We start from the raw sequence: 26,693 nt of genomic DNA, 5'->3' as shown, positions 1-26,693 counted from the left end.
CTTGATTCTTCGGGTTTAAACTTTCAGAACCTTGCAGGGTGACTACAAGCACCCTCTCATCTGCAATGTTATGGTTAGAAACTGAAAGTCGGAACGGAAATGCTAGAACTGGAAGAACCAGCCTTCGAGGAGCATAAACTAAGCACAGCCTACATTACATCAGACCTGGGAGGGGTTACATTTACACATTATCCTTCCTCCCCGGAAGGTCAATGCATAATGATGTAAAAATCATTCTAGCCGACCTGGGAAGTTGCGACAGAGCGACAGTGCGCCTATAATCTCTGAAGCCTTAGCTAATTTACTGTGTAGACCTCTCAGCCAAGTTGCTGTGTTTTTTTTTTTCGTTTAGTACGTAAAAATGTTTTCTCAAGGTTTGGAGACGTTGCGGATGACGGGGCCTGGAAAAGCTATTGCCGTGCTAACAAGCGGAGGAGATGCTCAAGGTATACTGTCAACCTCGACAATAATAATAAGATATAGCTGTATATACTGTGTCTGAGTAGCAGGTGGAATATGTTCTTGTGGCTCTTGTGCAATACAGTAACGTGTTAGCTATGCTAGCTACGGTTTTTGCTGGTATTCCGCCTTTACCGTTTGAATGTTGCCGCAATGCCTATTCTTACTATATTAGTACTGTGTTCACAGATGCCTTTGTATAAACATGATAGGCCAAAAGTGTGTAAAATGAATATGTTTAGCCCTGTAGCTCATTCAAACCCAGGAAATCATTGAGAACAATCTGCGGACAGATCGGCGAGGGTAAGGGGCGGCCATGTAACGCTACACTGAATGGGTGTGCCAGGCAGTACGTGCTGCTTGTCAGGGGACGTACGCTACTGTGTACTCTCCTGTTTACGTGTAGGATTGCTGATGAGATGGTCATGGCTGTATTTAAATATTTCACGAAATGACTTTTTAGGATTACTATCTGCTGAAGAAGAATACACACTCTTTAAATTGTGTAGCACATGGTTGTGTTGGGGAAATAGTAAAACCCTGAAGGTAAGATGTTTATGTTGTACCTCATGTCACGGCGCAGGTATGAACGCCGCTGTCCGTGCAGTCACTCGGATGGGCATATATGTAGGAGCCAAGGTTTATCTCATTTACGAGGTATTGTCCAATCACCTTTTGCCTTTTGCAACGAGGAGTTGATAAGGATTCAAAATATTAGCTTTTTCTCGTCATATTGATGAGTGGTTAACAAATATGATTAACCTTATATGTGGATATTCCTTTTATTTTGAAGACAACACCACGATTTACACATTTTGTATTACACCTGCTTTAAGGTGTGGGTTAGACATTTATTCTGGAAGACAGTGTGCAGATAACTCCAGGGGGAAATGATTTCCTTATCATGAACAATGATGATGGCAAAGTATAATCTGCATAATTTGTTTTTCAAAAACATATTGCTTCATGTCCTGGTCTGTGGTTAAAGTCTAGTCTGTGTATCTGAGGAAGCCATTTGTGCAGTATATCAATAGCCCATACCTCATGAAGGGTTTGGAAAATCGCTGGGTCAGAGAGACATGGAATGTGTTGCACTGTTTAACAATGGCTCAGCTCTCTTCTACTGCAATTATCCAGGGTTACCAGGGCCTGGTGGATGGAGGAGACAATATCACATTGGCCCACTGGCACAGTGTGACCAACATCATCCAGCTGGTAAGAAAGCACCAAGCTGAGTTCTTCTGTCTGTAGTGACTCAATAGCCTGCATTCTCAGAATGTGTTGTTATTTCAGAATTAAGTTAATTGCTATTTCTGCATAAAGTCAGAACTGGTTTGTTGCAGAAGTTGTTCTCCATATGAACACAGCCAAGTTTTCTAATAGGTTTTAGTGTTAAACTTGATCTTATACTCTGTTATTTAATTACACATTCTTTGTATTTCCTCTTCTTTTTATTCTTCCAGTTCTCATACTCTGCTGGTAAGATGTTATGTTGCATGTGCTGGGGGGCTGTTATATAGCACTCCTAAATGCAAACTTCAGAAAGCATATATATTTAGTGTCTGTTGCCTTCCTCACCTTACAAATAGTTTAGGTTTGGTGAAAGGTCAGATCTGCTTTCCTCAGATGTATTCTGGCCTTTTGAACTAAGCCATTTATTTATTGATTTTTACATTTTACTAAATGTTTGTCCTATTTTTACTTGATATGCACATTCCTTCAAGTTAGCTTTGCTTTATCATACGGCAGCTACCAATGTTAGAGGGTGCAGGAAACACATGCTTCCTCTGAGACACATGAAGCCAAGTACCACATCTTTTGTAACTGCTGCCCACATTGTGTCAAGGAGCAGCTGCTCAGAAGAAAGCACTTACTGCCCTGCACTTTCAGTATTAGTTGTCATTTCACAATTAATTTAAGTGCTATTTCTGAATTAAAAGCAGAATTTGTTTGTTGCAGGAGCTCTATACAAACACATTTGGAGGAAAGTACTAACTGCCCTGCATTCTCAGAATTAGTTGTATTTCACAATTAAGTTAATTGCTATTTCTGAATTAGCAGAACACACTCGGAGGAAAACACTAACTGCCCTGGTCATCAAGCACAAGTACACAGATGTCCCATGATTGGCTAGTGTCACTTTGCTTGTCAAAGTCATACCTCTCCCCCAGAGAGCCATGTCAAATGTATTCTCTGGGACACCAGTCACAGATGGCTGTGCTACCATCAGGGTTCAAACCAGCAAACTCTTGGTGATGGGGCAAATGTTTTTCTGTTGCACCTGAACTTAACCCTTTATGGCTTAGTTTCCATCTGCCATTCTTATCCAGCGTAAGGCTAATGCTATCAAATATGTTCAAATAGGTTTGAATATAAACTTAAAACATTTAAAAGGCTTGGTTGTGTTCTTAACTATGTGTTTAGTGCTACCTAACTTCCCTCATGCAAGTTATACTAGATTTAGTCTTTGTACTGCTATATTTGCGGCTAGTCAAGCTTAGCTTGCAAAATTACAGCTATGGTGGAAAGCATGGACTTCTTGAAACCCCCTGGCAGCAGAGGTAATAGTGTGCTAAGTCCTATTTTTTAGTTCTATATTAGCTACCTTTTGTTGCACTTGTCAAGTGACTATGGTCTTTAAAGCAAAACTAAGAAATAAACCCTTCTTGTAATTCTTCTTGTAATTAACTGTCCATGTGGGAAATGCATGGAGACAAAATAAAGAGCCTTTGACTTTGTTTTAACTCATTTTGTTGAGCCAAATGATCAACATGTGTTGAAGAGCTTTGATAGGCCTGATTTAGATGCTCATTTGATAACAGATTTTCCACCTCATTCCAGGGAGGCACGGTGATAGGCAGCGCTCGCTGTAAAGCCTTCACTACGCGGGAGGGCCGCGTGGCAGCTGCCTTTAACCTGGTGAAACGAGGGATCACCAACCTCTGCGTATGTGGAGGCGATGGCAGCCTCACAGGGGCAAACATCTTCCGCAACGAGTGGAGTGGCCTGCTCGCTGAACTGCTGGCAAAAGGTGCCACCTGGTCTAAACCTTCAGCTGCCAAGCCCGCTTTTAATCAGATAAGGCTCTCCTTTCCTGTCTTCTGCTCCAAATCATTAGTTTTCAGTGATTACCTTCATCTTTTCAGGCAGGATCACTGCTGAAACAGCAAAGCAGTATGGACACCTGAACATTGTGGGCTTGGTAGGCTCCATCGATAATGATTTCTGTGGAACGGACATGACGATCGGTGCAGACTCGGCACTCCATCGTATCATGGAGATTGTGGATGCCATTACCACCACTGCTATAAGGTCGGCAACCAGACACAGAATGAGAAACCATATAAAGCAGACATCCTTATGTGAATGAAACAGAATATGAGTGACTCTAACAAATGAACTCATTAGACATTTCTTGCAGAATAGAGTAGCACAGGACAGAATGGAACACATTTTCTGTATCTATTATACTGTAAGTCTACTGCATAATCTGATAAAGGAATGCACCCTTGCCTTATTAGAGTAGTGTAGGTATTCAGCATGGCACCTGCATGAACTTGCCTGTGTTGTCAGGTGCTAAAGAGGTGCCCAACATTTTTTTGGCTCTTCCTTTATCAGAATGACCTGCTAATCCCTGACTCAGATGTGTAATATCCAGTATCTTGTGCATTCTAAATCCCAGATCCACTTGTATAATAAATGGCTTCAGATAACCAATACACATACCATGCACTTTATCTGCCACCTTCTATACTGTTCTATCCTGTTGGTGGAATCTATTCAGTTTAGGTTTATCTATAACTCTATGATATAATCTACTGTACAGCACATACCTTCTTATTTGTGCCAGCGTTATTCTTAGGCCTGTCTTTCAGTGCGTTGTAATTCCTATTCTGTATGTCACAGTGTGAGGTGTTTGTGATAGAGCACAGCAAAGGTCAGAGGCACTCCCTAGGACGTGTGGCACAGGCCTTGTTCACCCGCTCCACTATCTCTCCCCCCTCCCTTCTCTCCTGCCCCACTTCGCTCACTCAACTCAAACTTGGCCTCTCACTGTTAGTTAGACTGAATCATGCAACATGCAAGAAAATGTTGACCCGAACATTCTCCAAGTTTCCAAATAAATATTGAAAATCTTTGAGACATCGAGAATGATCAAAAACATCAGGGATTAAAGTCTCAACAAATGTTGCCATTCTGTGCTGCTTTAGGCAAGTATAATTTAGGCGTGTGGATTATTATTCCAAATTACAAAGGATTTACAGAGGTTTGCTAATCTCTTTCCTACTCCTGTGCAGCCATCAGCGCACATTTGTTCTGGAGGTGATGGGACGGCACTGCGGGTGAGTCATGTTTGAGTGCTGCTGAAAAAATGCAGAAATGCAGTGCTGGTTTCTATTTTGGTATGGAAAAAGGAAACTGCTTCATTCAGTCCATGCCCCATAAATTAATCAGCATGCTTGTTTAATTGTATTATCATGCTATTTATTTTCGTGTGACATGACCATGTGTACTGGTCACATAACATATGTATACCCAATCATGTACTGGTCACATGACATATGTATACCCAAGCCCCATGTTGTGTTGACTGTGCATGCAGTGCAGAAGATAATAGGTCACTGCAATATTTGTACTAACTTTTGTCATTAAATATCCCACTTAAATTGGTATTTTAGTTTTTTAGATTAGTGTGCAGGCTCTTCCCATGTACAGCACCAATGTTTGGACAGTTTTAAGACGTGTGGTCAACTTGTCCCCCCATTTACTGTGTGATCTTCCTCTCATGGCTGGCTAAAGAGTAAGTCTTACATAACGAGGTCATTGCTACATTAACTCTAGAGATTATTACAGTTGGCGATAAAGGTTATTGCTGTGGTAGTGACAGACGTCATTACATGTTACTGAGAAAGGGCACTGCTGGTCAGTGCAGTGCTGTGTTTCTGACAGCAGGCTCATGCTGATTGAAGTCTGCTCTCTGCACAGATATCTGGCTCTGGTGACTGCACTGGCGTCTGGAGCAGACTGGCTCTTTATTCCTGAGGCACCTCCAGAGGAAGGCTGGGAGGAGCTCATGTGCACCCGGCTGGGAGAGGTGGGCCTGCCACAGTGCCCTTCAATGGCAAATGAGTAATTTTAATTATAAAAAAGAACAGAAAATGTGTATTATTTAGTAGTAGATGTAGTAATGGTAACATATATTATTTTGTATGATGTTACTAATGGTAACATGGACATTATTTGGTAATAGACATTGTAGAGAAGGTGTAAGTAAGTAATTATTTATAAAGCACATTTCGTAAGTGCTGTACATAATAATACATAAAAACACATTTATAAACACAGTACAAGGAGTTAAAATGGAAACATAGACTAACCCAATCATACAGAGGAGTAAAAGACTAACCGGAAAAGGTAGGTTTTTAATCTAGATTTAAAAGCAGGAATAGAAGGTGCAGACCTAATATCCAGGGGTAGGCTGTTCCACAGTGTCGGTGCTGCCACTGCAAAAGCTCAGTCACTTTTAAACTTCAGCTGTGACCAAGGCACAGCCAAGAACAACTAATCAGATGACCTCAGAGACCGGGAAGAAGGATAAGGTTGGAGCAAATCTCCTATGTAGCACAGAGCAGATCCATGTAAGGACTTGAAAACAAATAAATTGAATTGAATCCTGTAATTTACAGGGAGCCTGTTAAGGGATGCCAAGACTGGAATGATATGATCTCTATTTTTTTGTGCCTGTGAGCTGGTGTGCCGCTGCATTTTGGACAAACTATAACTAAGCTGATGAGGACTAACTTATACCCATATACATGCTGATACAGTAGTCTAAGCGGCATGAAATAAGAGCATGCCTTACTTTTTCAATATCTTGTGGTGACAGAAATGATTTAATTTTAGCAGTTGATCTAAGATGAAAAAGCTATTCCTGATGACAGAATGAATGTGTTTATCAAGATCAGGATCAAATATTACTGTTAGATTCTTAGCCTGAGGTTTCACATAAGCTGACAGTCCACCAGTGTTACTCATTTAAAGATCAGTGTATTGGGGATAGCCAAAGAGGATAATTTCAGTTTTAAAGTTCAGCATAAATGAATTGGAATGTTATACTTCCTAATGAACCTCCCCAATTGAAGAATATATAATGAGATTGATCCTGAGCAGGCCACAGTGAACAATAGAAGTAGAGGAGGAGAAATGATCAGCATACACTAAAATGATCACAAAGATCGGACTTAAGCCAGCTGAGCATTGTCCCAGTGAGGCCAGCCATACGCTCAAGACGCTGGAAAAGCAAGTAATGGTCAACAGTATTGAAAGCAGCAGAGAGGTCTTGGTAATATTGTATTACTTGGTAATAGATATTGATTTAATGGTAACTTGTGTGTTATTTGGTAAGAAATATTGTAGCAATGGTAACACATGGCAAATGAAAATCTACAGTGGTCATAGATCACTGGAGGTTACACTTATATATATATATATAAAAAACTAATAATAAAATGAGTACTTAAACTAGTTTCAGGGGATCAGAGCAATAAAACCATATAGATTATATCACAGGATTTGTTATTGTCAAGCAAACTGAACACTGATTCAGGCAGAAGGACCAATGGGTGAGAGGATCAGTCATGATATTTTTTATTAGTGAATTTTAAGTTTTAATGTGTATTACTTGATCTGGCCCAATGTATTTTTTTGAGAAGCAAAGCTTTCTGGAATTACCATGTGTGTACAGAGCCGTAGTAAGGGATCCAGGCTGAACGTCATTATAGTTGCTGAGGGAGCCATCAACAAAAAGGGCGAGCAGATCTCCTCTGGCTACATCAAAGATGTAAGTCTCTGACATCTTCAGTGCTGGTACAGGCACATCAGAAAAATTGATCCAGGCTTGTTCTCAACACCATTGCTTTCCTCGGTATACTAACTTAAAGATATTCCAGCTCCTGTGTGTCTACCTGTGCACCCACTTGTGTATGTATGTGTGTGTGGGTGTGGGTGTGGGGGTGTGTGTGTAGCTTGTAGTGAAGCGGTTGGGCTATGACACCAGAGTGACTGTACTAGGCCACGTGCAGAGAGGAGGAACCCCTTCTGCCTTTGATCGAGTGCTAGTAAGCATTTCAGACTTCACTGTAACGGGCTCTGTTTTAGTTCACAATGAAAATGTAATATGCTGGCTAAGGGACCAAGGCATGGTAGGCACATAAACTTTTACATTTTCTGACATAATAAAAGAAAAAACTGTCATAATAGCGGAGACAAACATTATTAAATGATATATAATAGTTGGACAGAGTTTCTCACACCAGGTCAGGTTCTCTTCTGTTTTATTCCAAAATAAAATTGAGTCCATTTTGTAATTGTTTTAATTAAGACCCCCAAACATCTTTACATTTCTCAAATCTAATTCAGTAGCAGAAAGATTCCCAGAAGTTACTGGATATGAAAAGTAGTACACTGGGTCTCACTGATGGGAGAAAAACTGAATAAATGTTATTAGCTAATTGTTATACTATAGCATATACTGTTTATATGCATTTAACAGTCAAAGTATGTGAAAAAACATTATACGGTTATAAGGAGATATTCCAATCACTCTGCTGGTGGTCTTTTCCCCTATAGTAGTAAATTAGAGTAGTCGGAAATTGATTAGCGTAGTAAATTGAAGTTTACTACTCTAGAGTAGTAAATTGGGAGTGGAAGCAGTGGTGGCCCTGATGGAGGCAACTCCAGACACCCCCGCCTGCGTGATTGGCCTGTCGGGCAACCAGTCGGTGCGGCTCCCCCTCATGGAAGGAGTTGAAATGGTGAGACCATTTCTAATGTTGACTAAAACAATTTTTTAAAATAACAATTAATCATCCGAAACCACAGAGTAAAACCGGTTGATGCCATGCTTAATTATGTCAAAATAATTATTATTTGTCATATTTCTGGGATTTTTAGACTAAAGAGGTACAGAGGGCCATGAATGAGAAAAGGTTTGAAGAGGCTATTCAGCTCCGTGGAAGGTGATACTGTTCTGTGCATACACGTTACTGTATCACACATTTAGAGGCCAAGACTAAATGTTAACCTATTAATGTGTCTTGTCTTGCAAACCCCAAGATAACATAATATTTCACTCCTTTCAGGAGCTTTGAAAACAACTGGGGCATTTACAAGTTACTGGCATACCAGAAGCCTGCTCAAGTCGAGGTAATGTTTTATATATTACAGCCACACTCCTGGATTGGTAGGACTATCAACAGCATATGTTTCAAATGTTCTTTAACAGATTCTGAACAGTATGGTTTTGGAAGGTATTTTGTGTAGGTATGTATTATTATGTGTATGTGCCTTTACTGAGTTGTCAATAGACCTCATTATCTTGGCCTTTTTCTGGTTTTGAGCCTGTAAACTCCTGTTTTTTCAATACTAACTAAGTGCTAAACCAGTTTACTAAAAACAAAGATGCCAGCAACCCAAGGTTTACGATAGCTTGCAAAATGGAGCCAAAACAGAGAGTGCTTTTAACGCTGCAGCCTATGCATTAAAACTGACATTTTCTGCAGAGCAACTTCTCGCTGGCCATCTTGAATGTCGGCGCACCGGCAGCTGGCATGAATGCAGCGGTGAGGTCTGCAGTCAGGGTGGGGCTGGCTGCTGGCCACAAAGTCTACACTGTTAGCGATGGATTCGAGGGCCTTGCCAACGGAGCTGTAAGGAATGCCCCAAGCAGCATACACTGGAAGAATTAGCCATCAGTGTTATACTATGCTTTTGAGATTGCTTTAGTTTTCATTTGCTATAATGATAACTGCACTGATACTGTTTAATATAAAAACACTGACAATAACTGGCAATTTGGGCCTTCAATGGAACAACTTGGAAGGGTATTGTGTCAGGCGTGGGTGTGTACCAAGGCTACTAGATGCAAAAAAAAAAAACCCACAAGAAATCTGCATAGCTTCTCTGCAGTAATAGGAAATAAGCTCATAAATATCTACTACAGTGGTGAGCTTGAATACAGAATTTCACATATGAGCCTTCCTTTCTGTGCGAAGGTCAAAGAGGTGTCTTGGAATACTGTGGCTGGTTGGACTGGCCAAGGAGGTTCATTGTTAGGGACTAAGAGGTTAGTGACTGGTTTTTAAAAGGATTCTTATTTTTCTCTTCATCCATCTGATATCTTAGTCATGATTGTACTTTTTATTTCTCTCAAGAACTCTGCCCAGTTCCTGCATGGAAAAGTTAGTGGAAAACATTAATAAGTACAACATCCAAGCACTTCTAGTAGTTGGCGGCTTTGAGGTAAGTAGCCATTCATGCTTCTGTTTATGTGCTTATCCACAAACTGTCCAGACCAAACTCAAGAGTTCTGTTATGTTCTTAGGCTTATGAAGGAATACTGGAGTTGTTTGAAGCTAGGGGGAGCTATAATGAGCTGTGTATTCCTATGTGCATCATTCCTGCCACCATCAGCAACAATGTCCCTGGCACTGATTTCAGCCTGGGATCTGATACTGCTGTCAATGCAGCTATGGAGGTGAGTTTCCCATGAAATTTGATAGGTTTCTTATTCAGTAGGAAAACAACTAAAGTACAAAACTGTCAAACAAATTTTCAGATTTATTCTGACAAGGATGATGACACATCATATACCATAATACCCACTGCATGTTTTTCAAATGGACCCCAGTCAGTCTTCTCTGTGTAATTGAGCACATCTGGGCCATCTTGCCATCAGAGCTGCGATAAGATCAAACAGTCAGCTACAGGAACAAAGAGGAGGGTGTTTGTGGTAGAGACAATGGGAGGATATTGTGGATACTTGGCATCCACTACTGGCATTGCAGTGGGAGCTGATGCAGCATATATCTTTGAGGAGCCATTTAATATCCATGATCTGAAGGTGAGATGTATACCTATGTTTAAGTAATTTAAATCTTCAACAGACTACTGAGAAGCTGGGAATAATCTCCCATCCTCAGCATAGTGGTGTTATTTGGTCATGCCTCTTAACTCCAATCATTGCTTAGTTTACTCCTCCTACTTCCTTTGACAGATGAATGTTGAGCATCTCACAGAGAAGATGAAAAAGGACATCCAGAGGGGTCTGGTGCTAAGGTCACATTAGCACCTGCTTTATTTCATTATGTATATGTATTATGTTCAGTTTGATAAATACCAGACACTTTATTTAAAGAATACAAGGCCCTGTTATGTGCTTATTAATGAAGAACCATTTACATTACAACCATTCATACTGAATCATTAATGTAAATAGTATTTAAAAATTCAACCTTCCTTTTTATATATAACTACTATACACTAAGAGTTTGAGTCTTCTGTTTTACCATTATTGAATCCACTTGTCATAACATCAGATCCCAATGAAGACTACAGTAACCAGCAGCCCGTTCATCACCCAGTCAACGATGCGACAAATCGGGAAGCGTTTAATCAGATCTGTGTCACCAGAGTCTTGAACTCACCTGTATGTCTTGATTACAAGTGTATATAAGAAGGTTTCAGACTCACAGTCTTTGCGAAGTATTGCTGACAGTTTATCTTAAAGCATCCCGAGCATTCTTTTTGGATAGCCTTTCTGTGTGTCATACCCTGTTCTTGTATTTCTGGTTTTTGCCTTTTTGCCTACCCCTTTCGGATTTTCTGCCTGGTTCTTTTCATCATTGCTCTTTTGGTTTCGGACTTGGACTGGTTGTTTCTCTACATCTTGGATTGCACCCTTTTGTACCTTGGATTATTCCCCCATCCCTGTGCTGTTATTAAATCACCTTCTTGTTTCATATCCACAAGCGTCTGGTTTTGCCCGACCAATCACAGAATACTTCGGATTCTGAGGCAGTAAAGGAGGCACTTACTAACCAGGGTCAGCTGCTCAACCAGCACCAACAGGCACTTGAGAGTTTCACGCGGTCTATGGAAACGATCACTAAACAACAGGCGGATCAACAGGTACAAATGTTGGAACTCGGTCATTGTCTGCGGGAACTTACCCCCAGGTAGATGTTCCTCCTACCTGGTTCAACCCCACATTGGTTACTACTGCCGCGATTACCAATTCTCCACCTACCCTCCCAGTGAGTAAGCCAGAGAAATATGACAGTTCCCCTAAAAGATGTCAGGGATTTTTGCTACAATGCTCTTTGTACTTTCCATGCAACATACAATGAGTTTATAACTTTGTTTCGAGCAGTGTTTGATCACCGACACGGGGGAAGAGTAAGCAGGGAATTGCTCATCAAAATGTGCCAAGGCAACTGGACTGTAGTGGACTACGCACAATAGCTGCTGGTAGTGGGTGGAATGAGGCAGCTTTAATAGTACAATTTAGACATGGCCTTAATTCCGAGGTCTTGTAAGAGCTCGCTTGTTGGGACAATGAGCTCAAGTTGGCTCAGCTCATTGCTATAGCTATCCATCTAGATAATTACGTCCAGAAAAGAAAACTATAGAGATCTAGTAGTGTTCACTCCAGCTATCCCCTCCCCAGTCCTGGATCAGAAGTCAGATGAGAACCCATGGTGGAATCTATGCAATGTGACTCCTCTCACTTATCTTCGGAGGAACGCCGACACCGGTTCCAAGAAGGTTTGTGTCTATACTTTGGATCAGTAGGCCATCTGGTCAGGGACTGTCGTCTCCTACCTAACAGTAAATTATCCCGATCACATAGAGGGAGCAAATCTTCTTCTTCTCAAGTATCAAGTAATAACCCTGAACAAAATGAGCATGGTTGCTAAATCATTCACATTGCCAGTTTATAATATGGGGGTTCATATTCTGTCCTCTATGTTCACAGCCCTAGTCGATTGCGGGGCAGAGGGTAACTTCATTCATGCCTGTCTGGTACACAACCTGAATATCCCTGTAGAGCCATTATCAAAGACCCTTCGCCTAGCTGCTTTGGACAGATCACCCGTAAGGTCTGGGACCATATCTCTCTGTACAACCCCTGTACAACTCACCACCAGTTGCCGCCACTCTGAACTCATCTCGTTTCTATTCTTACAAGCTTCATCATTTCTAGTCATTCTGGGCCTGCCATGGCTGGAGCAACATAACCCAAATATATCATGGCCCCAGAAAGAGATAACTCAGTGGTCCGCATGTTGTCAGAGGAACTGTTTGACTTTACCCACACTACAGCCCTGCTCCACGGTGAAAGCCCCGCTGATGAACAAGTTTTCGTTCCCCCCCAGGAATATAAAGACCTCGCAAGCATATTCAGCAGGGTGAAAGCAACCCTGTTACCCCCTCACTGTTCATGTGATTGTTCTGTCGAACTCCTGGAGGGTGCAACTTTATCCAAGGCATGCATCTATCCTCTCTCCCAAGAAGAGGAAAGAGCCATGGAACAATATATAGAGGAGGCACTAAGGCAGAGTTTCATCATCCACCATCCACTTCCCCCCTGGCGTCAGGTTTCTTCTTCGTTAAGAAAAAGGACGGTGGCCTTCGTCCCTGCATTGATTACCGAAACTTCAACCTCAAATAAGTATGCTTATCCACTACCACTGAATCCCTGTCACCCTGGAACAGCTCAGAGAGACAAAGATCTTCACAAAATTATACCTTCGTAGCGCGTATAATCTTATACAGATCAAGAAGGGCGATAGAAGACCGCCTTCGTCACCACAAGGGGGCACGATGAGTACGAGGTGATGTCATATGGTCTCAGTGTCGCACCCTCGGTATTCCAAGCATTCATCAATAATGTTCTTCGGACGGTAACAGGCCGATATGTCATCGCGTATATTGACGACATTCTCATTTAATCACCTGATTTTCTGACATAGATCCAACATGTTCATTCGGTACTAAAGATTCTCCTGGATAATGGACTATATGTAAAGGCAGAGAAATGTGAATTTCATGCCATGACCACGACCTTCCTGGGGTATGTATTAAGCCATGGGGGAGTTACTATGGATGACAAAAAAATAGAAGCCATTCTTCGTTGGCCAGTACCCACCACCGTCAAAAGGCTAATTTCCTGGGATTTATGAACTTCTATCGACGCTTCATAAGAAACTTCAGTAGCATAGAAGCCCGTCTCACGGCTCTCCTTAAAGGGACTAAATTGAGTTGGACTCCAGCAGCTGAGGACGCATTCGTCAAGTTAAAGGAGGCTTTCACCATGGCTCCCATCCTTCAACACCCTGATCCTACAGTCCCGTTTATCGTAGAAGCAGACGCGTCTGATATTGGAGTCAGGGCCGTGCTCTCGCAGAGGCGTCAAAGGGACAAACTCCATCCCGTGGTGTATTTCTCCAAGAAACTTTCCCCTGCGGAACAGAATTATGGGATTGGAGAGCGCAAACTATTGGCCATTAAATTGGCCCTAGAGGAATGGAGACACTGGCTGGAAGGTTGTTTTCATTCCTTTTTAGTGATTACAGACCATAGGAACCTGGAGTATATGTGTACGGCCAGACAACTGAGCCCCCACCAAGCCTGTTGGTCGTTCTTCTCCAGATTCAATTTCAAGATTATGTGTCGTCCTTGAACTCGGAATACTAAAGCAGATGACCTTTCCCACGTCCATCTGGGGGCGCGAGAGGAGACATTGGAGAAGAAGGAAACAATTCTACCCACCTGGGTCCACTTGGCCTCTATCCAATGGGAGATCGACATGGAGATCGAACAAGCCACACAAGGTGCTGTTACTCCAGTGGAATGCCCAACGGGTAATCTGACATGTACTTGCTTCTTGCTGGGACCTTTTATTAGCACGGGCTCATTCCTCCCTCGCTACGGGTCATCCAGGGGAGACACGTACACATCAGCTCATAGCTCACCGGTATTGGTGGGAGACAATGACGAGTGACATCCACCGATACATTTCGTCCTGCTCTGTCTGTAGCCAAAGCAAGACACCGAAGACCCTCCATGCCAGTAAACTCATGGCACTCCCTGTGCTCGAGACCTTGGTCGCACATTGCTTTGGACTTGGTCACTTCACCTTCCCTGTTCAGAAGGTAACACTACCATCCTCACTGTTGTGGATCGGTTCTCTAGAGGGGTGAGGTGCATTGCATTCCCGAGCCTACCTATTGCCTTCCAGACAGAGGAGACACTGTTTACACAGGTGTTCCAGATATTCGGCATCCCCGAGAACATATTATCACCTTCGGTGGAGATGGCACAGAATTCGCTCACCAGTTCCTCTACCAGTTTAACCCCTTTTGAGTGTGTTCCGGACTATCAACACCCTATGGGTCCATGAAACCCTGTCGCCGCTGACATCCCGGTGGTGGATGATTGGATACGATGCAGTGAGAGGGTATGGGAGGAGACCCATCAAGGTATCGAACGTTCCCTGCTTAGGTACAAGGACATGGTGGACAAGCACAGTGGGGAGACCCCTGTCTACCTACCGGGTGACTGGGTTTGGCTGTCCATGAGGGATTTCCGCAAGCCGGGTTCATGTTGCAAGCTGAGCCCCAAGTATATTGGCCCCTTCGAAATCGTCCAACATATCAATGAGGTAACGTATAAGCTGGACCTTCCTGCTCACTACTGTGTCTCGGGTCGTTTCATGTCTCTCTCCTTAAGCCTGTTATAGCTGGCCTTTTGGACGAGGATTCTCCAGACGAGACCCCTGCCCAGCTCATAGACTATGACAGAACTCCGGTTTATGCAGTGCGTCGTATCCTGGATTCTAGGAGGAGGGGTGGCTCACTACAATACTTGGTGGACTGGGAGGGATTCGGCCCCGAGGAACTAAGCTGAGTGCCTCGCAGTGATGTACTGGAGCCTGGTCTCCTCTCTGACTTTCATCCAGATAGACCTGCTCCCCATCCATGGGGTCGCCCTCGCCGCATTCCTACAGATAGAGCCAGCACTAGACCGGAGTCCACCATGCTGGCAGGGGGACATCGCGGTTGACTTCGTGTCTCAGTCAGCCCGGACTCTTTAGGGGAGGGTACTGTCATAACACCAGATCCCAATGAAGACTACAGTACCCAGCAGCCCATTCGTCACCCAGTCAACAAGGCGACCAATCGGAGGCGTTTAATCAGATCTGTCTCACCAGAGTCTTGAACTCACCTGTATGTCTTGATTTCAAGTGTATATAAGAAGGTTTCAGACTCACAGTCTTTGCGAAGTATTGCTGACAGTTTATCTTAAAGCATCCCGAGCGTTCTTTTTGGATAGCCTTTCTTTGTATCACACCCTGTTCTTGTATTTCTGGTTTTTGTCTTTTTGCCTACCCCTTTCGGATTTTCTGCCTGGTTCTTTTCATCATTGCTCTTTTGGTTTCGGACTTGGACTGGTTATTTCTCTATGTCTTGGATTGCCCCCTTTTGTACCTTGGATTATTCCCCAATCCCAGTACAATCAATAAATCACCTCCTTTTTTCATATCCACAATTGTCTGGTTTTGCCCGACCCATCACACCACTTATGGACAGAGTGGGCCTGATCCTAGATCATTTTTTTTACTCTTAGATGTTTACTGAAAATTTGCTATGTTCCCTTACTCTTTTGTAAATATTAATTTACAAAATGCTTTAGTGAATTAGGCAATAACTACCAAGCACATAATTGCCTTTGACACAGGAATGAAAAATGCCATATGCATTACACCACTGACTTCATCTACAATCTATACTCTGCTGAGGGAAAAGGCATCTTTGACTGTCGAGTCAATGTTCTAGGACATCTCCAACAGGTGAGCAACAGGTGTGGTAAAGAATGAATAAATGTGATATGTGAGGAACTGTCATCCATTAAATGATAAGGATAAAGTTAACTCACTACAACAGATATGTTTTATGCATATTTGAAGTCTCCTTTAATGACTTTTTTATTAGTCTAAAAGGAATATGTTGTCTTTCTTTAGGGAGGTACCCCCTCACCTTTTGACAGAAATTTTGGCACAAAATTGGGTGTGAGGGCTGTGCAGTGGCTTACAGAGAGGATGACTAGCACTTTGAGACATGGTATTAAAGATTTAATTCATATTTTTGTACTTTCTCTCTCTCTCTCTCCCTCTCTCTCTCTCTCTCTCTCTCTCTCTCTCTCTCTCTCTCTCTCTCTCTCTATATATATATATATATATATATATATATAAAATATGAGTATCTGCAGTGTACTGTTGTAAGACATGTAGACATAGAGAGGTAAGACATAGAGAGGTCCACAAGGTTTCCAGATAAACAGGATGTAAGACATAGAGAGGTCCACAAGGTTTCCAGATAAACAGGATGTTTCAGACAGGGGTCCTTCATCAGCTATGCAAAGGAAGGTAACTGCTTACACTGCTCATGAAGGACCCCTGCCTTAAACATCCTGTGCCTTTGGAAACCTTGTGGACCACAGCCATGCTGATATTGAATATAACAATATGATCTTATGTGATGTTGTTTAAACATGCATGTAATTATATTTTACATTTTGTAAGATATTCTGAATGACATGTCCACCTCCTTATGGTAGGACGTGTGTTTGCCAACTCGCCTGACACGGCTTGTGTGGTTGGCTTGAACAAGAAAGTGATCTCTTTCAGCCCCGTGACTGAGCTAAAGGCACAGACTGACTTTGAGTGAGTATCTCTGACTTAATATATCTTATAAAGGTCAGGTTTACTTTATGTTTCATCCCAGAGCTGTAATTCTTTTCTTCTGTGCATTTGAGAGTTGCCAGTTCATTGTCCATCATTACAGGCACAGAATGCCCAAAGAGCAGTGGTGGCTGAGTCTTCGACTGATGCTCAAGATGCTGGCCAAATACCAGACCTCTTTCAACCAATATATCACAGGAGAGATTGAACATGTAACACGTCAGTCTCTCAGTATTGACACTGGGTTTTAAACAACTACACACACAACATTATATGTTCAATCTCACAGGAGACACTTGTAACATTTTGTCTCTCAGCAGACAGAGTTTTAAACAACTACACACATTACAATGTACACCAGCGATTGTATTAATGCAAACCAAAGTGACTGCCATTATACAGAATGAGTACCAGAGCCTAAGCCTCTAAAATGCCATTTCATGTCAGTAATTTATGCCTAAACCTGATTGCCTGATATATAAATTAGGTTTGTTAATATGCTACTTTCCATGTATCTGTTTTTGTGCTCACCTTCCATCGGGTAACAATACTTCTAGCCCATCAGTACACATCTTTGCTACTAGACCATGTTCTGACCATGGGAATATTTTGTGCCAAAATTATCAAATGTAAAATTATTCTTCTATACAAAAGCCTCAGAGTAAAATGGCAAAGATGAGGAAGCATTCTTCTGTGACGTACACTGGATAAACTGATTTATAACAGTACACCAAGTAGGTGGTTTAACACTTCTCATAAATGTGCTACTTTGCGCTTATAGTGATCAATCTAAAGCAACAGGTTTCAGTGTTAACCTTCTGCCTTGCCATTCTATTTTTTCACATATGTAACTACTCATAAGCATGACCTCAATACATAATATTGTGAACATTTATTTTATCATGGTTACCTGTATTGATGTCGTGACATTATTTTCAACAAACTGTTATGCTTGATATGCTATTTTAACAAAAAAGCAAATACACCTGTTAATTTTGTTACTCTGTATGTGTCCTTTTAAAAAAGCCTATATCACAGTTCTGTATAAAGTATTAAAAACAAGAGTCATAAATGTAAACTGAATGTTAACCTAATATAAATGTAATTAAGAAATTCATCTTGACATTGATGACTAATTATTTTATTATTGTAACTGCCTGGAAAAGCTGCAATTAGCCTATTACAATTTAACAAGAAAAACACAGAAATGTACACTTTAATTATAAGGATACTTTTAATAATTTATCATTTTTTAATAGAAATACATTTTTGTTCACAGGAAGCTGTTTGAACTTAAGCTCCTGAAACTGTATCTATAACTGTAGCTATAACAGCTTTAACTAACTGTAAGAGGACAAAACATCAGAAAACTATTAGCACAGAAAAACCCATAAAAAAAATCATAACTAATGTCTAAAATCAAATGAAGCAACAATTTAGAACAATACTATTTAAACTTTAAAATCTGAGTTCTGTGCTTGTCAGACATGAAATACTGAAATACCAACAGCCTGACAAAATGCAGATAAAACATTTAAAATTTGTCGAGGCTGAAGGAGAAAGGGCAGGCATCTCCAACCCCTCCTGTCTCTTGGGCAGAGGAGCTGAGTTGAGGGCTCTTTGAACCAAAAGAAAATGCAAAATCCACCTCTGGATGACTTTGTGACTCAAACAGGAAGCCTGCTAAAGCAAAAAAAGTCATAATAAAAAATTCATTTTAAAAATATGTATTAAAGTTTCAAATATCAAACGTACTGTTTAAATGTATAACCCACCTGGCAGGTTTGCTTCCAGGGACTTCTACAAGTAAACAAGGTAAATGAGGATGTGTTATATGCTTAAGAAGCTAAACACTAATTCCAGTCAAAATAATACAGCCTTTAACCATTAGTACAGACTTAGTTCTGGTTAATTTCACGATATTTAATATAATACTTAATAAACAGTCCTAATGCCTAGTCTTCTAAGTATATCTGTGATGGAGGCCATCGATCAGGAGGGCAAAAGTGTCCTGTCACACTGCCAGGGACTAGCTCTTTGGTTTGTTGGCCAGAACATACATTTGTCACCTGGAAAAACTTGGGTTCAAAGCTGGAAGTGGTCATTGTCCTCTACCTTTGCTACAATATCAATCTAAAGAAAAATACCTTGTTGCTGAAATAGGAGCTTGTAAATGTAAAGGGTGACTCCTAGAAAACAGAGTTACTTAATTATAACTGTTGAATGGTAACATAATGCAAGTACAGTCTATAAATGAATATAAAATTGTGCATTAGAATTATTATCTGATGGTTTTGCCTGACCTCGTGTTGGCTTGATCCCAAATCAAAGCCACAGCCAAACCCAGAGAATGCAGGTGTGCTTGGACCAGAGTTCACTGGAAATACAAAGGCGGGCATTTCTGAACTCTCGTGACAACCAGGGGAAGCATTAGGGCTGCTGCTGCATTAGAGATTGCACAACAAATAATCGATTACAAATAAAATTATGGTCACAGAATATGATAATCTAAAAGGTCCAGTCTTTGTGTAAATCAGATAAACAAATATATGTATAGATACATCTTTTAGTATTTATTACTATGAACTAGCATTATCTTAAAGGTTCCTGATTAAGAAAGATATCATAAAAAGAAATTATTTTCATAGTAAGAATATTTATAAAGCACCACAGAACAAGGGTGCAGTTTCTGGATCTGATTTACCCCTTGGCTGACAGTAACTGTGATTAGTATGGACAATAGGTACTTAAATCTTGTGCTAACACTTATACTCTGACATTCTCTAAGAATAGAAGCCAGGTCTTCGTTTTGAGGATTGCGTACTTTAGAGAAAATGTTGGAGTGTTCAGCACTGCTGTCATTCTGATGGGGGATGATGGGTTACAGGCTACTCCCTGGCTATAGCCCTCCATCCCAGCAGTTGCTCCACTCTCTTGCCGGCCATCAGCATCCATCATCTCCAGCATCTCCTCCATGACATCAGACCCACAGGACGTATTTGCAGGTTCTTCCTGTTAACAAAGCCCATGATATAACAAGTTAACTAATGCAAAACCCACATAACAGAACTTGACAGAGAGGTTGAAGCCACAATCAGGAATAGCCAGTGGGACAATACAGCCACCTCATAGATTGCTAACAGAATGCAAGTACACTAAGTGTGGTATATATTCTTGATTTTCATAATTTATTATGTTATTATTCAAATCATTTTCTGCTAGTGTACTAAAAGTGATGACGCATTTGCTGATTACAGCTTTAATGAGGCATAGCGGTAATATAGAGGTGAGGCCATATCCTTATCACCTCCATATGATATCACCTTGACACAACATGGATTCTTTAAAAAATTTAACTTAAAAAATCCACCTCTGCTGGTTGCTCTTGCTGTTTCTGTTCTGCACCTTGAATTGGTTCTGAAGAATAAAAAACAGAGCTGCTGGTAGTATATTGAAAACTAAAGTAATGTGTAACTCGTATAAGTTATGTTTAAAAGTGCAGTGGCATTTTTCATACAGCAGACAATGGAAAACAGAAATATGATTACCACATCCTATGTCTGGCTTTGACCAAATGGTGCTGCCAATTGTGACCACTTGGGATGCATTTGACTCATCAATGCCATCTGCTTGGTCCTCAACATTCTCTGTATCCTTCTCTTCTTTATTGGTTTGATTATCCTCTTGCATTGCTTCTGTGCCCTACACATCATAAATTGAAGTAATATTGTCTATTTTCCATAATTAGACACTGATTAAACTAAAATGAAAGTATCTGTTATTCAGGTTATCATCTTCTTAACAATATGCTACTTAGTATGGATGCCAGTTGTTAACAGTGCCACCACTGGCATACTATGAAGTTGCTCTCAAGAGTGCTCATGTTTAATAGATGTAAATATCACCTATGCATTTACTCCTGCAACTGCATAATACTTCAGTAGTAGAGCTATTAGATCAACCCTAAAATGTTGCACTGAAATGCAGAAACACCAAAATTGACCATGTTTGCTATAGCAGACTTTTTAGCACTGCCTAATTGGAGTTAAAAGCCACTGTACAAATATTTTTATTATTTCTTTAAATCAAACCGAATGGCTTTGATTATTGTACCTGTGGCTGAAGGTCTTGATCAAATGACATATCATCTTGCTGAGAGCTTCTTACAGACAATGGTTCTTGTTGTTTTTGTGACTCAATAGGTGTTTGATCACTGTGAAATCATTCATAGCTACATATTTTTAATATGAGAGAATGTAATATGAGCTGTGATGTAAAAATACACTACCTGTCACATGTGTCCCGACCCCCTATAAAAAGACATCACGTTTGATTTTATTGGTTTATTGGATAGGACAAAACTGAGTCAAATACTGGTACCTGAAGATGTAATAAATTACCTTGTAGAGCTTTCAGCTGTTTGTCTTTTGCTATTATCTGGTCCTCTATGGCTCGAATTCTTTTCTCAATTTCTTCATTGTCTGCTTGAATATTTAGAAGCTTTTTAGCTAGTGCATTTTGGCAGTACTCATCTTTGTGCTGTTGAAATATTTTCCTGTAGTTTTCAATTCTCTCCTGGAACATCTTCCTTTAGAGAATAATCAAATTTGTGTTAATCTGCACACCTACCAATACTTTACAACACAAGTCACAGTGATTATTTCGACAGTAGGACCATAGATGGATGAAAAGATCCTACATGTCTTGATTACAACTGTCCTGTCTCCTTTGTAACTCAGCTTCCAGTGTTTTTTCATACTGCAGAAGGAGATTACTCATCGCCCGAAGACTGAAAAACCACGAAGAAAGGGAATATTTTCTATAAGAAGATAAACTGTGGTGACAGAATGTAAAAAGTTTTAAAAAGGAACCTTTTAGATACATGACTTATATAATCAGCAGTGAGACGTCTGAATATTGAGTTACATAGCTATCTATATATAGCTAATCAAACAGGCTAGCAAGTTTAGAAAAAATGCTCCAACTTGAGATATTGTGGTAGTCCTACCCTTTCACACTTTCTTTGAAACACTTAACAGTGTTTTGTTTCTGCAGAATTCCTTCGTCTAGTTTCTTTATACTCTTCTGAGTTCCATCAATATATTTCTTCTTTTCTTGTATGTTGGCTTCGCAAACTAGTCACAAGTTTAAAAAGTAAGTAGACTGAGATGTTCATTGTAGCTAATTCACTGGATATGTCCAACTAAACCTGGCTTGAATAACTAAAGCTACTCACTTTGAATTTGTTGTTTGAGATCGTCTCTTTTCTGCGCTAATTCCCGAGTCTCTAGAGCTGAAGTTAGAATTTTTAATAAAAGCGTACTCAAATGATTATACAGGTTAACCATTCCCACAGTGAGAGGCAAAATGCTCACCTAGCTGCAGTAACAGACTGTTCAAATGTGTTAACCCGGTCTGATCATCCATAACTCAGTGAACGAACTTAGCTAACCTAGCTAAGGTTCTTCACCTAGATAACCGTTAGCGATCTTAGCTAGCGTTATGTAACGTTCATCCGAAACTTAATAGTCGGGCTCTTAAATGCCGTTTAAATTTGCTCTCTTAAATAAATTTCAGTTCGAAACACTAATATTTGTTCCGAACTGAAAAAACTATCATCATTAGCTAAACTATTGAACAGAACCAAAGGAACTCATTCAGAACTCTTGTTCTCTGAAAGCGGTAACCCGAGCTGCTGTAACTAATCAACGTATCAGAATGTTCATGCCCCACGAGACGGACCTCATGCTCGGTCCTCTAGCTCGTGAACGCGCTACACCACACGTCAACCCTTAAGCGGAATACTGTACGCACTACTGTGTTTTTAAAATGAAGTTTCAGTGCTTAATAATGCTCAAATTTAAAAGCAGTGCAATTACCCTAGTTTCTTCTCGAAAAATGGTCTTATTAATAAAATAGCAAATACAGTTGAATCTGTACAAACAAACTGAATCTGGCATAAATAACATAATTTTTGCTTTCTATTAAGCTTGTTTTAGACTGCCCGTTTCATTTAAGAACATTAGACCCGATCTAGCACTGATTTCCTGGATAAACCAATTTCATTTTTGCATCCGCTTCGATGGCTTTGTCTCCGGGCTATCCCCGAATATCCACCCCCAATCGTATTGGATATCTGAGGTTGAAGATCAACGGGCGGGGTTAAGTTTTCTGTGGAATAGAGGCGCATCTGCATGGCGGGTGTGTTGGGACACGCGTCATTCTATTACAATTAAATTAAGTACGTTCTGCCTGTGCAATTTAAGATGTACGTTCGTGTCCGTTTGGGTAAGATTTTTTACTTTGCTTCGCCATACCGCTCGGTGTCCTTATTCAGTAGATAAGTGGTGGGGTGTGATTAACCGGAGATGATCAGCTGTAAAAAAAAAAAAAAAAAAAAAAAAAAACAGACCGTCGGTTATAACGGCTATTCTTTTCTTAAATCGCTAGCGTAAACACAGACCTACTTCGTTTCCTAAGGAATCTGGGATAAATAACGTAAATTTACTGTCACATTCGGCACGCTAGTTGTTTAGCCTGTCTAGCCTACTCCTCATTGGAACAATGGATCTTTAAAGCCCGCTACATCTGACGGAAAAGGGTGTGGGCAAGCAAAAAGTTATATTAAGCTGTATTATTTTAATAAGTAGCACATTTAAGTTCGAACGAGTTATAATGTGTCTACTGATTAAAATATTACTATAAGGGAATATATAACAAAAATCAACAAATATAAGCCATTATTAATAGATATATGGGTTTTTCTAATATGCATATGATTAAGCGTACATTCATCAGAACGTTCATTGGCACATGAGAACGTTAATGTTAATAAATAATACGCAAGGCTTGTTCATGCCACCAGAGTATTTATATATTTGGCACAGGAGAACGTTCACATTCCATTCAAGCAGACTGCAGCCCCAACTACCGAGCACAAACTGCGCCTTCTAGCGGACTGATACCCCCACTGAGGACCAAACAACTTGATGTCTTTTCTGTTAACTAGGCTATTTGTAGCCATTGGGTCATTCTCATCTGTTAGGTGCTGAACAGGCCTATTGACAAATAGAAGTGAGTTTAGAGTCAAGGATGGAACAAGTGGAGCAGTTGAGAGGAGAGAGCCCCCAGCTCGCATCCATCCAGTCAGGTGCCTCTGGGGCTACAATAGAAGAGGGAAATCCTGGAACCAGCACCCGGAGGAAGCGCAGAAAGAGAGAGCCCCGACCGGAGTCCATTATCGTGTACCGCTCCGACATGGAGAGAGATGATGGAGAGGAGTGTGGAGGCAACATAGAAGGACCAGAGAGAAGCTCAGAGGAAGGGGTCAGATTTCTCACAGCCCCAAGTGAAGGTAAAGGGAAAAAGACTATCGCTATTTATACAAAGCAGATGTTTGATCTTGAATACTTTACCCTATAAGACATCATGAATAAACAATGCTTGATCCCAAACTTTTTAAAATCATTAACAGAGATTTTGTGGATATATATTAAACATTGATCAGGAACATTTTCTTCTGTAATGAATGCAGTTTTTCTCATTATTTCCAGAGGGCTGGAGCCTACCTCCCGATAGTCGCTATGTGACACTAACAGGCACCATCACACGTGGGAAGAAGAAAGGTCAGATGGTGGACATTCATGTCACGCTAACGGAAAAGGAGCTGCAGGAGATGGCCAAGTCCAAAGAGCGGCTGGATGCTGAGTGTGAGGCAGGAGGAGGAGCCAAGCGACCATGCCGTTTCGGGGTCTGCCAGGGGCCGCATGTGGTGTTGTGGACCCTCTCCTGCATCCCTGTGGTTTTCGTCCTCTCCTTCATAGCCTCATTTTACTATGGCACACTCACGTGGTACAACGTCTTCCTGGTGTACAATGAGGAGAGGACGTTTTGGCACAAGGTCACCATCTGCCCCTGTCTCATTGTCTTCTACCCTGCACTCATCATGGTCATGTCATTGTCCCTGGCGCTGTACTCAGCTGTGGTGCAGGTGTCCTGGGCATTTAGCGAGTGGTGGGGGTCTGCGAAAGACCTGGAGAAGGGATTCTGTGGCTGGGCCTGTGGGAAGCTGGGGCTGGAGGACTGCTCTCCATATAGCATTGTGGAGCTGCTCGACTCAGATACTATCTCTGGAAGTCTGCAGGGGAAGACTCTAGGTGAGAGTGTGCAGACTTCCTCTGTGTGAGAACCTGTCTCATGCAACAGCTTTGTGCTGGTATATAAGACTTGGTAATTAGTCCCCAGTGTTGACTGAGTGTTTTTTAGGAGTGTAAACTTTGTTTCACCACAATATAATTTCCATACTTTCAAGGTAAAGGCTCAATATTTGTTAATTAATATTTTGTAATTAATCATTTGAAGGGATCAGTATTTTACAGTAATATTTTACATATGAAATGTTAGTAATATGTGGCAGTACAGTTCCATCAAGTAATATATATGATAAATACTTCCATTAAATAAATGTTACATTTTTTTATTTCAATACAGAGTAAACTAAAATTGGATTGAAGAAAATCAGTCTTCTAAAATAAAATGCATCCCTAGATTATTACTTTTAATTGTTGATTTCAACCACAAAGCAATGGGGAACAGACATTTTATGGTCTTAAACATTTTTATGTTTCATGACCCTTATTTAGGCCAGTCCTCTTTCTCTGTGTAGTCATTTTTAAGTTAAAATTAAAGATTTTTTTAGAGTTAAACACTTTTTCTTTAACAAGTTATTTCTAATTGCCTTTTAAACTATGTATTTAAGCTATTTATTATGTTTTTCTGATATTTATTTGAATAGATTGTATGTCTATCTGGATTATTTACTTTTTTTAGTCTACACCAGCTAAAAAGGGAGGAAATGGCCTTTGATAATCCCTGCACACTATATAAAGCCATATACCAGATATCCCTTGTGGGTTAAAATTGAAAACACTTTTATGAGGAACTCTGTGAGTAGTATTGTTAATTATTTTTTTAGTCAATGGTTGGTATATGTATATGTATATGTATTTTTAGACAAAATTATTAAAATCTGTTTTTTGCACAGTATTTTTTGAAAAATGCAAATAACACCACCATGACGATATGCCAGTTATGCCTAATCTTACTAAGTACAGCACAGATGGTTTAAACTAACATTTTGACATGTATCTCATTAGACAATAAAGCCATTTATAATTAGAATCCATTTCTTTGTTGCAAATTGAAAATATATTAAATTGTCATGTAAAAGATTTATTTTTAGTGACCAAAATCAATATGAAGACCCTTTTCTTTTGGCCTGTGTGATCTATGCCTGACACGAATGATCTGTCTTTTCATAGCACAGTGATCATAGCTTTGAAATATCTGCTACTCAGACCAGCAATGTGCTGCCATTAGTTCTGCTGTTTCCATACCACTGACAGCTGATGTGTGTAACGTGTAAAATATGTCACAGGATTCTGGCATACTTGACCTTGGTCCTATAGAGTAGATAATAGTTTTGTAAACATGCTTGATAATGACATATTGTATTGTAATAATGAACATGCCATGATTTGCATTTCACTGTTATGACATAACCATACATATGTGTAAAATAATAGACAGTCTTTTACTGTGTGTGTGTGTGTGTGTGAGAGAGAGAGAGAGAGAGAGAGAGAGAGAGAGAGAG

The 26,693-nt window shown here is 40.5% G+C and overlaps 3 protein-coding genes across 10 annotated transcripts; 2 read left to right on the top strand and 1 right to left on the bottom strand.

The window, feature by feature from the left end:
* The first annotated feature begins 197 nt into the window (after window positions 1-197).
* pfkla (phosphofructokinase, liver a) lies at window positions 198-18,158 on the top strand. 5 transcript variants are annotated; one of them, XM_027010837.3, is made up of 22 exons: window positions 198-446; window positions 1,043-1,116; window positions 1,597-1,674; window positions 3,301-3,490; window positions 3,606-3,771; window positions 4,758-4,802; window positions 5,446-5,554; window positions 7,205-7,300; window positions 7,485-7,577; window positions 8,148-8,273; window positions 8,413-8,477; window positions 8,601-8,664; window positions 9,021-9,167; window positions 9,513-9,583; window positions 9,672-9,759; window positions 9,842-9,994; window positions 10,196-10,360; window positions 10,514-10,575; window positions 16,039-16,150; window positions 16,322-16,421; window positions 16,918-17,023; window positions 17,145-18,158. In XM_027010837.3, the coding sequence occupies exons 1-22, from the start codon at window positions 362-364 to the stop codon at window positions 17,290-17,292; spliced, it is 2,343 nt and encodes a 780-aa protein (XP_026866638.2). In that variant the 5' UTR covers window positions 198-361; the 3' UTR covers window positions 17,293-18,158. The 5 variants fall into 5 exon arrangements, with proteins under 5 accessions (XP_026866638.2, XP_081569222.1, XP_081569223.1 ...); XM_027010839.3 differs by lacking the exon at window positions 198-446 and adding an exon at window positions 1,923-1,938 and having other exon boundaries at window positions 1,097-1,116; XM_081713096.1 differs by lacking the exon at window positions 4,758-4,802.
* A 60-nt stretch (window positions 18,159-18,218) lies between these two features.
* LOC113577923 (uncharacterized) lies at window positions 18,219-23,135 on the bottom strand. 4 transcript variants are annotated; one of them, XM_035534928.2, is made up of 14 exons: window positions 22,417-23,132; window positions 22,278-22,334; window positions 22,050-22,176; window positions 21,741-21,830; window positions 21,442-21,629; window positions 21,330-21,351; window positions 21,155-21,254; window positions 20,590-20,743; window positions 20,412-20,458; window positions 19,866-20,053; window positions 19,345-19,483; window positions 19,189-19,230; window positions 18,817-18,841; window positions 18,239-18,724 (listed from the first exon to the last, which is right to left on the bottom strand). In XM_035534928.2, the coding sequence occupies exons 1-14, from the start codon at window positions 22,466-22,468 to the stop codon at window positions 18,576-18,578; spliced, it is 1,380 nt and encodes a 459-aa protein (XP_035390821.1). In that variant the 5' UTR covers window positions 22,469-23,132; the 3' UTR covers window positions 18,239-18,575. The 4 variants fall into 4 exon arrangements, with proteins under 4 accessions (XP_081569224.1, XP_035390821.1, XP_026866641.2 ...); XM_081713098.1 differs by having other exon boundaries at window positions 18,219-18,724; window positions 19,345-19,480; window positions 22,278-23,135; XM_027010840.3 differs by having other exon boundaries at window positions 18,243-18,724; window positions 22,278-23,131.
* A 94-nt stretch (window positions 23,136-23,229) lies between these two features.
* On the top strand, window positions 23,230-26,221 carry tmem169b (transmembrane protein 169b). The gene is made up of 2 exons (XM_027010845.3): window positions 23,230-24,395; window positions 24,595-26,221. Exons 1-2 carry the CDS (start codon window positions 24,134-24,136, stop codon window positions 25,224-25,226), a joined length of 894 nt encoding a protein of 297 aa, XP_026866646.2. The 5' UTR covers window positions 23,230-24,133; the 3' UTR covers window positions 25,227-26,221.
* The last annotated feature ends 472 nt before the right edge of the window (window positions 26,222-26,693 follow it).

Source organism: Electrophorus electricus, chromosome 4, assembly GCF_041902795.1.
Source record: "Electrophorus electricus isolate QZ-2024a chromosome 4, ASM4190279v1, whole genome shotgun sequence".
In the NCBI taxonomy this organism is placed as follows: domain Eukaryota; kingdom Metazoa; phylum Chordata; class Actinopteri; order Gymnotiformes; family Gymnotidae; genus Electrophorus; species Electrophorus electricus.
This window is presented reverse-complemented; position numbering and strand designations above follow the sequence as displayed.

Coding starts and splice junctions, on each gene's coding strand:
- pfkla (XM_027010837.3), top strand. CDS start 362: ATGTTTTCTCAAGGTTTGGAGACGTTGCGGATGACGGGGCCTGGAAAA. Junction 3,772..4,757: donor ATTACCACCACTGCTATAAG/GTCGGCAACCAG, acceptor ACTCCTGTGCAG/CCATCAGCGCACATTTGTTC. Junction 9,995..10,195: donor CTGTCAATGCAGCTATGGAG/GTGAGTTTCCCA, acceptor TCTTGCCATCAG/AGCTGCGATAAGATCAAACA.
- LOC113577923 (XM_027010840.3), bottom strand. CDS start 22,389: ATGGTTAACCTGTATAATCATTTGAGTACGCTTTTATTAAAAATTCTA. Junction 20,744..21,154: donor ATCAAGACCTTCAGCCACAG/GTACAATAATCA, acceptor TATGATGTGTAG/GGCACAGAAGCAATGCAAGA. Junction 19,484..19,865: donor ACTCCAACATTTTCTCTAAA/GTACGCAATCCT, acceptor TCTCTAATGCAG/CAGCAGCCCTAATGCTTCCC.
- tmem169b (XM_027010845.3), top strand. CDS start 24,134: ATGGAACAAGTGGAGCAGTTGAGAGGAGAGAGCCCCCAGCTCGCATCC. Junction 24,396..24,594: donor TCTCACAGCCCCAAGTGAAG/GTAAAGGGAAAA, acceptor CATTATTTCCAG/AGGGCTGGAGCCTACCTCCC.